This window comes from Falco rusticolus, chromosome 6 (genome assembly GCF_015220075.1).
Source record: "Falco rusticolus isolate bFalRus1 chromosome 6, bFalRus1.pri, whole genome shotgun sequence".
Taxonomy (NCBI): Eukaryota; Metazoa; Chordata; class Aves; order Falconiformes; family Falconidae; genus Falco; species Falco rusticolus.
Genome location: NC_051192.1, coordinates 32,924,238 through 32,937,635, shown reverse-complemented (window position 1 = coordinate 32,937,635; position 13,398 = coordinate 32,924,238). Strand labels below are relative to the sequence as shown.

The window sequence follows — 13,398 nt, the reverse complement described above, 5'->3', positions numbered from 1 at the left end:
ATTACATAAATACATTTAAGTACATAAACACAAATATTATGAGATTTACATAAATTACATAAACACAAATACAAAAGAATTACAACGGTTGTGTTAAGTAGAAGTGTATTTTATTGCACACATATGCTCCATATTAGTGTATATTTTTTAAAAAATAACCCAAGACATGATTGTGAGCTGATGCCTGAGATATTTTTTCTCCACCGTGATGTTAAATGATGATGTTGCTATCCTGTTATCCAGCATTTTTCTGTTCTTCCCAACACCACAGGAAACCTCAGGTCTCCAGAGCATTCACAGCTCCAAAGGGTTCGCATGGAGCGGAGGTATTAAGTGCATTAGAAAGCCAGTCTGTGAATGCGGGTATGCTGCTTTTGATAGCGTTCTCTAAACTAAACGGGCAGCCGAGGTCAGGGCCCGCAAGCCCAGCCTCCTTGATGTCATAGGAGAGTTCGTTCTAGAAACATATCTTAAGGACACTAGTGACAAAGAAGTTGTCACACAAATAAATTGAAACTCATGCCTCCTCATGTGTGCTGTACAAGACTCATCCATATTAAAGAATTATTTAAGAATCTGCAAAAGCAAATGGATTACTGAACTTAAAGGGCCATGAATACTAAACATGTACATTGAACAGAGTCAGGAAAGGTTAAAAGACAAAGCGCCTGTTATCAGATAGTCCTGGACTAGCTACAGCTCCTTATTTAAAATGCCAATTGTTAAATTCCTCTGTGTTATTTTTATGATTGTTTGAGCTCAGAAGGTATTTGACAACTGTTCAGAAAACGAGAAAGACTCAGTTTGCAGCCACAGAGACAGCAAGATACAGAAAGTAAGTTGATGAAGTTCTTCTTAGAAAGAGACCTGTAAAGGACAATGAGGCAATCAAGAACAACTGGCATGGATTTATGAAGGACAAATCATCCTTGGCCAACCTGATTGCATCCTGTGATGAAATGACTGGCTACACAGGCAAGGAGAGAGCAGTGGACGCAATAGATCTTGACTTCAGTACAGCTTTTGAAATAATTTCCCACAGCGCTTTCACTCACAAACTGAGGAAATACAGCATGAATAAGCTGGCTGTTGGATGCATTGAAAACTGCCTAGGCTGACGGGCTCAGTGGGAGGCAGCTGGTGGCTTGGCAATCTGCCTGGAGGCCCACAGCAAGCTGAGTACTCTAGGGGTTGATAGTAGGGCCCTTGTAGTTCATTATCTTCATCAAAAACCACGGGACAGGTTGCACCCTGTGCAACCCACATTTTAAGACGAAATGTGCTAATGGGGCTGGCTGGCACACTCAACTGTGGAACTTCAGTTCTGAGGGCCATGTCCAATATGAGCAGACAGTGTGCTCTCATCCCAAAGAGGGTAAATCCACAGCAGCCTACATTAGAAATCTGAGCATGGCCCATAGCCTGAGGACATTCTGTCCCACTCCGCTGGGCGTTGGCGAGGCCCTGGATGGATGCAGGGCTCAGTTTGGTGCTTCTCCAGAGCAAGAGGGGGCCCTACCTTCAGTGAAGGCCACCACAATGATCGGGATCTAAATCACATCGCCTTGAAGGAGAGGCTGAGGGATCCTGGGCTTGGCTTGCCTGTTGAAGAGCGCAAGGGGTCATATAACAGCAGCCCACAGCTACCTGAAGGGGGTTTACAAATATGACAGAGCTGAACTCTCCTTGGTAGCAGCAGGCAATGCAATGAAACCATGGGCAGCAGCGGCCTGGGAAGTCCGAAGAGGGCATTATGAAACAAATTATTTACTTGGAAGACGGCTAACCTAGACAAACTAAGAAATTTTTATTTTGGATGGTTTCAGGAGCTGTCAAGACAAAACTGCAGCAGATGCGATTTACTTCTTGGTGGGGAGGCTGGGCTAGGTGACACCCAGAGGACCTTTCCAACCAGCCCGTTTATGATTGTGCACAAACATAGAGCTGGTGGCTTTCCTGGTCGACGATTCTTGTTTGTTGTGGGAAGATGGCTTTAAAATGGTCACCAAAATATTGTCTGGGCTTTACTATTAATTCAGGAGTGTGTTTCAGTATACAATGAGCACAAATAAAAATACCGTGCCATCTGTTGACAGCTGGCAAACTGTAGATGTTCCTTCCTGAAAGCAGAGTCTTTCACTGTCTCATTTAACCCGTTCCCTGCTATTGCTGTCAGCAATACAACAACAGCAAAGAAGCACAACGTATTTTGAAAATTCACCGACTGTAAAGTAATTCAGCGTGTTACTTATTCAGCCGGTGAAAGCAACGGAAGTGCCTGCAGCCATACTCCAGGAGCGCCCGAAATGATTTAAAACTCTGAGTGCAGCAACTCTCCTCTCTGAATAATTAACGTGAGTTTGCAGCGTTCACCGTTTTTACTCTAAGTATCCTGAAGGCAACGACACGGTGGGCTTTGCCTGCGGCCCGCGCCCTGCCCGCCCCCGAGCCGCCGGGCCTCGCTCCCGCCCGCACCTGGAGCCCCGCTGGCGCCGCGCCGCGCCCGGCCGCTCCCTTCCCCGCCCCCGGCACCGCCCAGAGCCGCCGCACGGGCCGGCAGGAGGCGGAGCGGTGGCGGCGGCGGCTGCCGGACGGACGGTGAATGGCGGCGGGGGCGAGCGGCGGCGGGCTGCTGCCCTTCTTGCGCCTGCTGGGGCAGCTCAAGGTGAGCGCGGGGAGGCGGGAGCGGGGAAAGGCCTCGGCGCGGCGGCGGGTCCGCTGTGGGGGCGGGCGGCTGTCGGGCTGTCTGCCCGCGGCCCTTCCGCGGGGCGGGCCGAGGCCGGGGCCCGGGCCCTCAGACGGGTTTCCCCGGCAGTCACCGGGGTGGGAGCGGGGCCTGGCCCGGCGGCGCGGCCGGCGGCGAGCCGGGGCCTCCGGGCTGTGACTGGCGGCGCCAGCGGGGCGGAGAGCGGCGGCCCCGTGCTGGGGCTGCCGCGGGGGGATGAGGGCGCCGGCCGGGGCAGCGCAGGGGTGGCCGGGCGCTTCGACGTGAGCACCGTGAGGCTGAGGAGGGCGCCTGCCGCTCTGGTAGTGCTGGCGAGAGGCCTCCTTGCCTGTGAACAGCAGCGTAAAGGCGGCCCGTCTCAGCCCGGGGGAGCCCGGGCGCTGGGGCAGGTGTTTCCCGGGCGCATCGAAGCGCAGCGGAGCGTGGAGGTCACGGTGGGCCAGCATTTCTGCTGGGTCGCCGAAGCGAGGTCCTGCAAAACCTGCGGATTTGTTTACGTTGCTGTGACACTCCTCACGCAGAGAGTACCACGGACAGGATGGGTGTACAGGAACGTGGCGAAGCCAGAAAGCGTATCCGATCATATGTACAGGATGGCGATGATGGCTTTGGTGACCGAAGATAAAAGCCTTAATAAGGACAGGTGAGACTCTCTCTGGTTATCGTGTATGTTAATGATGTGGGAGAGCTGCAATCAAAATGCTGAAAATAGCTGCAATAGTCATCCTGAGGAAGAGCTTTTAAAACGCACTGAAAGAGTTTGAAGTCCTTTCTCCGCTTTTCCCTCTGTCCTTTGGACAGGGTGGTGTTTACCTGGAGAGCTGAAAGGGGCTAAAAACTTACTGCTGAACTGTGAGTGCTGAGGCAACTCTTCAATGCAGAGGCTCTGAGCTGGTATTCTCTCAAGCCGTAAGCAAGCTGAAGACACTCAGTTAAAGCACAGTTTGAAGCAACAAACAGGAGAGACACAGCCCCTGTGGATTTGGCCAGATTGAGTTAGCACTGAGCAGCAATATGGAGCCTCAGAAATCAGCTAGCATAGTGTGGAAAGCATCACTGCTGAACAAGTTGTTGAGTCTAGTAATGGATTATGTTTGCTTTGTCCCTTCAAGAGCTGATTTGAAGGCTTTTTTAAGTATTCTGCAGACTGGCATAGCTACAGAACTGTGAGTGTCAGATTATATCCTGAATTTGCGATGGCTCCAATCAGATTACCTTCTACCTGTTGCAGGAATAACGTGAAGTGTGTAATGTAGTGAGTTATCACAGCATCTCTGAAAGCCCAGTGCACAAAAGCGAAGTACATTACTTTTGAATGCAACGCTCTTGTTCAAAGTGTATTTGAATTTACATTTACAAGCAGCAGTAGGAATTAAAATCATGTCTAGGTGAAAACTACTTCCTTTAGCAAAGAAGTGAAAAATATTATGTGACGTTTTTAAAAAAAAAACAACCAACCAACCTGTAAACTATATGAAGGGGATAAATTTATGCAGTCTTTTAGCTTTATGAATAACAAGATGTAACTTAAAACCTAATTATTCTGTCTTTGCTTCTTGTCAGATGTATACGATTAGCTTTGGTTCACGATATGGCTGAATGCATTGTTGGAGATATCGCTCCTGCAGATAATGTATCAAAAGAGGAGAAACACAGGAGAGAAGAGGTATGGGCATAAGGTGTGAAGCCACATTTGCAAAGCGTTCTGCATGTTTTTAATGTTTGGTGGTAGTGAAGGGGCCCTCTAAGCAACGTAATACTGTCATTGGCATTTGGCATTAGACAGGTATGCCACAAACAACCAAAGTTTTCAACTCGTGATTTTTGTAGATGTAATTTCACCAAGTACAAAGTTATGGAAGAACCTTTGAAGTAATCTTCATGTTGGCCATTTCCTCCACTGACTGGATTTTTGGCAGCCTGAATTAGTCATGTTGACCAGTCTTAGAAAGAGGTGGGGAGAAGGGAGTAGGTGCACTGAGAAGGGTGGGTGACAGTTTGTGGCAGATCAGTTTTGTGGTGCCAGATCGTGTGGTTATGACAGAGACTTTATTTAAACCATTTGCACAGGACTCCTGACATAGGTGGGTTTTTGGGGGGTTGATTTTTTTTTTTTTATTATTTTTGTCATGAGTCTTTGAGTGTGTCATGCCCAGGTTGTTTTATTTTTTTGCCTTGTACATATCCAAACTGTCGGTTTGTCATTTCTGGGTTTTATGCAGTTGAAGAAAATGTAAACATCTCCTCCAGCCACGGCTAGAGGGCAACGTGATGCCTCGGAAACTCTGTAGAGGCTAGAGTTAGTTCTTCAAGGAGTGTAAAAAACCGTTGTAGTGATTGGTTGTCGTCTTCCCCCACCCTGCCCCTGCCTTTTATGCTTATCTTTTTAAAACTTGGGGTTAGGGGGGCTATGAATAACTCCAGAAGTAAGCTCTTCGCTAAGAAAGTGGAAATTAAAGATCAAAGGGGTATTCAGCATTCTTGAACTACTATCTTTACTGATTGTAATTTTGGTATGTGTGTTTTTTTGGTGTACTTCCTAGTGTGTTCTTAGACAAAACAAAAAAACCCCTCTTTCCTGGAAGTTTTGTCACCAAGGGTCAGGCTTCAACTTTGCCTAGAGGGAACTCTCATTTGTATTTAGGCGATGGAAAAGATATTTTGATGCTTAAGTATGTTTCAGAAGTTTTCTTAAGTATTCGCAGCTCCTTCTGCTCCCATTTCACTCTGAGGATTTTGCTGTTGACTTCATGGGATGGAGGTTCAAGCATTATACATTTAGGCTGATTCTGAAATACTTTGTTGTAAAAATACATCAAGGGTGCTGGCTTCATGATGTGGCTTGAGCTGATCAATATGCTGCTTCTGCTGCAGACTTCTTGTTTTGCCCCTTTGATCTACAGCCAAAATTGAGCTGGTTCTGAAGTTTGCTGCTTGTGCAGAAAGTTTAACCAGATATTCCCACCAAGGCTAAGGCAGCAGAAATTTACCTTGATAAATAAAAGTTTGGGTTTTTTCTTTGGGGTTGTTTTGCTTGGGGTTTTTTTGCCAGGTAAGTAATTTTGGCCTGCTAACCTTGAAATCTGATGTGCTCCGGAGATGGAATGAGACCTTGATGCCTCAGTGCTGGGGAGCAGCTGATTCAGTTTAGCCATATTGTGAAACTGTACCCTGTATTTGAAGTGGAGAAACAACTGTGGCACTAAACGTTTGTCTGGCCTGTGATGTTTTTTTTGGGAACAGCCCTTAGTATTACTAGGAAAACAGTAGAAATAACACAGAAATGAGACTGATCAGCTGGGAGAGTTGATACCGTTAGTTTGGTACTGTGTTAAACCTTGTACCAAGATTTGTTGTTGAAGAAATAGTGCCTCGGTCTGGGAGCACTGTTTTATTGGTGCAGGGTATTAAATGGATTTTTTTCTCTGTTTTTCAAAATAGGAGATTTTTAAAGGTTTATGTTGTGTTGCCTGCCTGACAGTCAGTAGCTGTTCTGAGCCCTGCTAGTGGAAATGTGCTAGTTGAGTGTTTCAGAGGGGGCAGTTGCTTGTCAACATTGAACCTGTAACCTGCTAAGTTCAAATGGTGCCTCCACTAGTTAAACCTGGAAGGCAGAGCTGGTAATTGACAGCAGTTCCCTGGCTTTTGACTTGCATGTTTTGTTCTGGGCTTTGTTTTGGACTCTTGAAAGTATTTGATGCACTTCCAGGTTGTTGTTTTAGACTAGTTTTCTAACAATTTACTTAAGCAGCTTCCAGCAAAGTTTCTTCACTGAGTGGTCCTACTGTTTCTCTGGCAGATTTACGTGCACGTGCATTTCAGAATAATTGTGGTGGGTTGACTCTGGCTGAATGCCAGGTGCCCAGCCAAGCCGCGCTCTCATTCCCCTCCCTAACTGGACAGGGAAGAAGAGAAGGTATAACAAAAGGCTCCTGGGTCGAGATAAGGACAGGGAGAGATCACTCACCAATTACTGTCGTGGGCAAAACAGACTTGACTTAGGGGAAAAAAAAGTAATTACTAATCAAATCAAAGTATGATAATGAGAAATAAAACCTAATCTTAAAAACACCTTCCCTTGCCCCCCTCCATTCTTCCTGGGCTTAACCTTACTCCTGGTTTTCTCTTCCTCTTCCGCCCCACCAGCGCAGAGGGACGGGGAATGGGGGTTGCAGTCAGTTCATCACACGTTGTTTCTGCCTCTCCTTCCTCTGCAGGGGGAGGACTCCTCAGTCTTCCTCTGCTCCAGCATAGATTCCCTCCCACTGGAGGCAGTTCTTCATGAGCTTCTCCAGTGTCCTAACCATGGGCTACGTTTTTTTTATGAACTGCTCCAGTGGGTCCCTTCCACAGGGTGCAGCCCTTCGGGCCAGCATGGGTCCCCTGCAGGATCACAAGTCCTGCAGCAAGCCTGCTCCATTGTGGGCTCATCTCTTCATGGGTCCACAGATCCTGCCAGGAGCCTGCTCCAGCGCAGTCTTCCTATGGGATCACAGCCTCCTTAGGGCATCTGCATGTACCGGCGTGAGGTGCTCCACAGGCTGCAGGCAGGTACCTGCTCCAGCGTTACCCTCCATGGGCTGAGGGGCACAGCCTGCCTCACCATGGGCTTCACCAGGGGCTGCAGGGGCATCTCTGCTCTGGCGCCTGGAGCACCTCATCCCCTCTCCTTTGTCACTGCCCTGGGTGTCTGCAGAGCTGTTGCTCTCATGTATTCTCACTCCTCTCTCCGGCTGCTGTTGCTCTGTGTTTTTTCGGGTTCCACCACCCCAACCAACCCTTCTTAAATACATTATCCTAGAGGCACTACCACTATTGCTGATGGGCTCAGGCTTGGCCAGTGGTGGGTCTGTCTTGGAGCCGGCTGGCATTGGCTCTGTTGGACACAGGGGGAGCTTCTAGCAGCTTCTCACAGAAGCCACCCCTGTAGCCCCCCTGCTACCAAAACCTTGCCACACATACCCAATATACTATTATACTGTGTGGTGTATGTTTTTTGTGTACTTGTTACCAAGTAGTCAGTTCTTCAAAAAAAGTGATAAAAATGTGCTTGCCCAAAAACTGGATGAATAGAAATGGCTTCTTTTTTTTCAGGCAGCTATGCAACAGCTGACCCAGCTTCTGTCAGAGGACCTCAGAAAAGAAATCTATGAACTCTGGGAAGTAAGCTTGAATTCTTTTAATCCTTTGCTAAAATTCAGGGTAACCCATTGTCTTCTTCCTGTTTACCTATGAAACTATGTCATCCCTTATTTTGACCTCAAGCAAGGTAGATTCATTTGCTTGGGAGGTAAAGCTAGTGGGATGGTCAAGGTCACTTTGGAATCCTTTCCATACAGAAACTTCAAACTTTGGTAAAATAACAAGCTTCTGCCTCTGAACTCTCAGAGTTCCATATGAACCTGTCCAGGGCTTGGGTTGTACAACCGAAGGAAGAGTTTGTCGTCTGCATCCAGCCCTCTTGGATATTTGTCTGTTTTTTTAATACATTTTCTCTGTTGTTCACATCTGGCCATTTGCAGCTCGTTATCTTTTAATACAGGAAAAAATAACGGGAGCTGATGATGCCATGGAGTATTTTCTGGGTTTTTTTGCAAGTATTAATATATGTGGCTTCCATTTCTTTCTTATACAGCCAGTTAGGGTAAAATATTTAGTAGTAACTTCTGGTTTAAACTTAAATGTGGTGTACTGACTCAGAACAGCGCTTTTCTACAAACAACACAGATTGCTGGCTGGTCTTGTGTGCCTTAAATGTTTGTATTGGAAAGTGTCTTCTGTATTTGATTTAATGTTTTGATGTGAACTCATGCTGTTAATTGATAAAAGATCCTATATACTTGCAAACTAGGGATGATTACATTTCTTCCAAACAATTTGACTTTATAATTACTGTGCTTTATCTTCTAGCATACAGCTGCTTGAGGACAAGTGTGTTTACAGCTCTTGTTCCCATGTTGTTGCAAAGAAAGTGTTAGATGTTTCTTGGACTGTGTGACCTGAAACTGTATTTTATGCTGATACTCTTACTTTTCCACTTGGGCTTTATTTAAAGTCCAGATATTTGCAGCCAATTTCTGCCTTTTATTACACCAGCTTGTTTATTTGGCTTGGGTTTTTGTGTGTGTGTGTGGGGGTTTCTGTAGTTTTGTGGTGAAACTGGCAATGGCGGTGGGGTTTCAGTGCTATAATTCAAGGTAAAGGGGGTAAACCAGCATAACCAGATCTGAGGAAAAAACCCCTTGTCTCTGCCTCTTTCATTGTCAGCCTTCCAAGGACTGTTGCTTTGGACTGTATTGGTGGGCGCTCTGCAAGTGTAGCGTAGGGGAGAAAGGTAGCAGAAAGATACCTCCAGTGTATTTTCACTTTATAACTTAATTGAGAATACATTTGAAAAAACATTGGAGTGAATGAGTCAGCACCCTTCAGCTCTGTCCTGCTTTTTTATTTGCAATAGCAAAAGCACAGGAGTAATTTAAAAGACAGACGTTTTTTGAGAGACCAGTTACTGTTTTTCCAAAGTATACAGTTATTTTGCACTCTTAAACACCTGCAGGGAGGAAACTGTTTTTATTTTAGCACTGTGCACAGTTGCACACATAATAGCTGATGTTTCTTGAGGTTAATGTGAGCTGAGGTATGAATAAGATGATGTGGGTTGTATGGCATAAAGAGGTTGCTAACAGATTGATACTCCCAATTAATTGCTGGAGGTGGGACAGACCTTTACAAGCAAACAGCCATAGTTCTCTTTCTCCTGAAGTTCTCCTTTGTAATGCTGCCAAGAGTTTGTTCTCTTTGGTGGCAAAAAAAACCCCAAAGGGAGTAGAAAGAGATTTAAGAAAATAAGAAATAGTATTTACAGTATAAAGATAAGGCAAAGCTCAGACTGAAAGGAGGAAAATAAGGTAAAAATACTGAAATGAAATTGATTTCTAAAATAATGATCAAAGTGTAATTGAAAATTCAAAGCATCGTTCAAATGCAAATAGATTAGTATATGAATCAATCCTGACTATCAAAACCTGGATTTCTGACTTTGAAACGTAAAGCAGTAAGCATGAGAACAAACAGGCTCCTAATAGTGTGTCAGACAAGGAAATGACCATCACACTTATCTGAGCATCACTGTTCTGGAATTACAAGCCAGGATCTTGCCATTGTGAACGAAACCCACACCCACAGTTGTCTGTCATAAGGTGCAGAAAGAGTTGCCGTGTTCTTCAGTCAGTAGGAAAAACTCTTCCTGCACTTGTGCTGCTCACATCTGCAGAACTGCTGTGTGTCACAGGCTGTGTGGATCTGAAAGCACAGGTGGGCCCGGTGTGCACTGAAGCCTCTGGTCTGATTATTAGTGGTAGTGATGATGAATGGGGTCAGGCCTGCAGAGGGTATCAAGGTGATGGTAACCTGTCCCGAAAGAAGCCGCCTTCTGTCGTTGGTTTTGGAAGTAGGGAGAAGACCAGCTGATGAGATGTCAAATACAATGCAGTAGATTTAGAAAAGAGAAAATGAAGTGGCAAACCTGTTTGCAGCCATCACTGGAAGCAAATGACAGTAAAATTGTTCAATTTGACTAGAAATATGAACGACTTGCAAATATATACTGGTGATGACTGCAGAGAGGGAAAAGATAGAGAGATTAAAGGACTTAAAGTCTGAAGGGGAGGGGAGGAAACCCCTTAACAACTCCCTTCCCAATTTCTTAGGAGAGACATAAGGACATAAGCGGCTCAGACAGATTAGACCAAAGAGATTAAGAGGGAGTGACAGGAGAAAAGTAAAGAACAATTCCTTATAAAAGCAGCAAGTGGTGGAGAAGAGTGCACAATAGGCCTTAAAAATAGGTAGTGGTAATCCATGGGCACACACTGTGGTAATTCACAGCCTTAGCCAGGGCTGAGTGGTGTTAAATGGAACCAATTATTTAACTTGTATATTGGGTTTTCTCGATATCGTCCTTGATTCAGCCAAAACACTTGGTATATTTAGAGATAAAGCATGCAAAAGAATTATGTTCTGAAGTCCTATTACATTTAACAGAAATTTTGCACGTACTTATTGCAAGCATTTTGTTGAATAGCAGTCTTAAAAAGAGAGTGAAAGACAACTGTTGTGAATATTTATGGAGTGGCTTGTACTAATAAAGAAAATTCTAGATGTATGAATAGCTTCTAATATGCTGTTTCAGAACAAAAAAAAAATTTCTTATAACTGCAAATCTGTTCAGGAATATGAAAACCAGTGTACTGCAGAAGCCAAGTTTGTAAAACAGTTGGATCACTGTGAGATGATACTGCAAGCATTTGAGTATGAAGAGATGGAAAACACACCTGGCAGACTGCAGGATTTTTACGATTCAACTGCTGGTATGACAGTTGGGCTTTTTTTTATTTTCCTTCTTGTTTTTTGTCTTTTGTAAATTCAATGAAATACACAAATTGCCTGTTTTCTGATAAGACATTCAGAGCAAGTGAGAACTAGTTATTTCACTCATTGCTCAAGTACCCTAAATATTTTGAGGAAAACTCAATGCAGTGTGAAAATACCTTACATTTATCTGTAGGTATTGAACCTGAATTGCATTTATGCGTGTTCCTTTTACATGACTTTTTACCTAGACTCAGCTTTCATTACACTTGGATGTGTATAAGGAGCTCCCTGTAACATTAGGGGGGTATAAAGGAGGCTTCAGTCTTCACTGACGCTCTTGACAGCAGCTTGTTTCTACTTTGTGTTTCGTGAACCAGTGAAGTAGAATTTGTTATCCCTGTGTGAGCTGTGGTCTTGTGGGACCTGCCCCAGGTACACGTGAGAGCCAGCTCAGTGAAATGTTTCAGGTGTGATTGTATTACTTTTTATTCTATCCACTGCTTTTCATCCTTTCCGAAATAAACTGATAGTTGAAAGGAAAAATGGGTAAAATTACTACTTTAGCAGGGGAGTTGAACACCAGAAGAGGACTGTGACTTAATGTCATCCTGTCCTGGGAAAAAACTAGGGACAGATAAACTTGGGGAATGGACCAGCAGTGACCAGGCACAGTCCCTGACAGGTCCTGTTTATATTTTGGTGACTCCTCAGGGAAATAGTAAGCACTCTGAAAAATGCAATAATTTGATTAGGGAAGAAAGAAGACAAAAAAGACAAAATTCAACAAAGCTGGCATACTTCATTTTCCAGTTGACATCTTTGCCCTCCTACCAGAATTCAGTAAATTAAACTGAGCTGGTGTCTCAGTGGAGCCTACAGCATATACCCTAAGTGTACCTGTAATTGGTGTGGTTTCCTGTAGCAGGATACATACATCTTGGTCAGGGTCCATCCCTTTTTCAGCTCTTAAGTGTCTTAATAGAACTCAAAATATTTTCGTAAGTTTTTTTGGGAAGGATGGCTGTAACTACTCTTATAGTAAGTTATTTCATAGTTGGATTAAACTGGGAGTACTATTTTTCTTAAAAGAATAATTTGGCATTTATTCTGAACCTGAAGTGACATCACTGCTAATGTTTCACTGCCAACCTTTCACACATAGGAAAACGAGAGCATTTTTAATTAACTTTCCCTTTCTTCTGTTTTGCAGGAAAGTTTGTTCACCCAGGAATACTCCAGCTTGTATCTCTGATTAACACAGAAAGGAATAAAAAAATAGCTGCTACATCTCATCCGCATTCTTGAGGTGTTCCTAAATGCTGTTGCCATAATAAATACTTTGTTTTATATTCTGTACGTTCTTTATCATATAACATCACTAATTCTGCCAGCAGATTTTTTTTTCTGTGCATTCACTGGTGAGAATCCCAGGACCACTTAGGTAGGAGCAGGTAGGATAGTTACCTCCCAGATCAGAGGTTGTGTCAAGGAGCAAATATTTAGAATCAGCTTGTTTGGGATTTTTCTTTTTTTTAATCACCCTCTGGTTGATGCAGCCTCAGTTACAAATAGATTCTCCACTGGGGAAATTCAGGTAAGTTTAAAAATTAGCTGATTGCAGTCAGCTGATCTGTTCATGTGATGCTCTGACTGGGACAGGCAGTCTTGTTCTGTGACTTCCAAGTATGATTTAAATACCTTCTATATCAAATGGGTTAATGTCTGTTCACTGTGCTACACATAAGTGAGATCAATGAGCACATTTCTCTCCTGACAGAGCCAGACTTAGAGATGAAATTTCTTTGGAGTGCATGAGCCTTAAGAAGTGACGGTGGATAAAAATGGCAATCTCATCAATTACAGTTTCTCAGTTTATTGTTTCATACATTTTTTTTCCATTGTTCATGCGTTGTACCAGGGAATGATGTTGACATTTCTGTAAGGCCAGTACTCCAGACTCCCCCTCACGCAGACTGGCAATTTTACAGAGTCTTGCACAGGTAATTGATAATCACAGAATAGCTGAGGGGTGTTTGGAGCTTGCACAGTCTAACACAAAAGCCTGTATGCCCATGTACAAGTACAAGCTGTCTGTCCTTTGTTCCGGCTGTAACACTCTGGCACTGTTTCTGCCGTAGACAGTTTTTAGTGGAAGTAATAATGCTCATGTAAAATTACAGTATGGTTGTCGAGTAAACTGTAGTGGTTGCAGAAGCCATACCAGGGCCAGTGTCTGCGCTACTAACTGTTGCGTCATGTGTGCAGCTGCAGACTCGGGTGATGTCACAATTACCAGATAA

General features: G+C 44.3%; 1 protein-coding gene across 1 annotated transcript; it reads left to right on the top strand.

The window, feature by feature from the left end:
• The first annotated feature begins 2,528 nt into the window (after window positions 1–2,528).
• Window positions 2,529–12,447, top strand: HDDC2 (HD domain containing 2). The gene is made up of 6 exons (XM_037391901.1): window positions 2,529–2,665; window positions 3,247–3,368; window positions 4,289–4,391; window positions 7,820–7,888; window positions 10,956–11,094; window positions 12,309–12,447. Exons 1-6 carry the CDS (start codon window positions 2,603–2,605, stop codon window positions 12,401–12,403), a joined length of 591 nt encoding a protein of 196 aa, XP_037247798.1. The 5' UTR covers window positions 2,529–2,602; the 3' UTR covers window positions 12,404–12,447.
• The last annotated feature ends 951 nt before the right edge of the window (window positions 12,448–13,398 follow it).

What these genes read in the sequence shown, in the direction of transcription:
- HDDC2 (XM_037391901.1), top strand. Translation starts at nt 2,603, where the DNA reads ATGGCGGCGGGGGCGAGCGGCGGCGGGCTGCTGCCCTTCTTGCGCCTG. An exon ending in GCCTGCTGGGGCAGCTCAAG is followed by an intron (nt 2,666 to 3,246) that starts GTGAGCGCGGGG and finishes CTCCTCACGCAG; the next exon opens with AGAGTACCACGGACAGGATG. An exon ending in AGAAACACAGGAGAGAAGAG is followed by an intron (nt 4,392 to 7,819) that starts GTATGGGCATAA and finishes CTTTTTTTTCAG; the next exon opens with GCAGCTATGCAACAGCTGAC.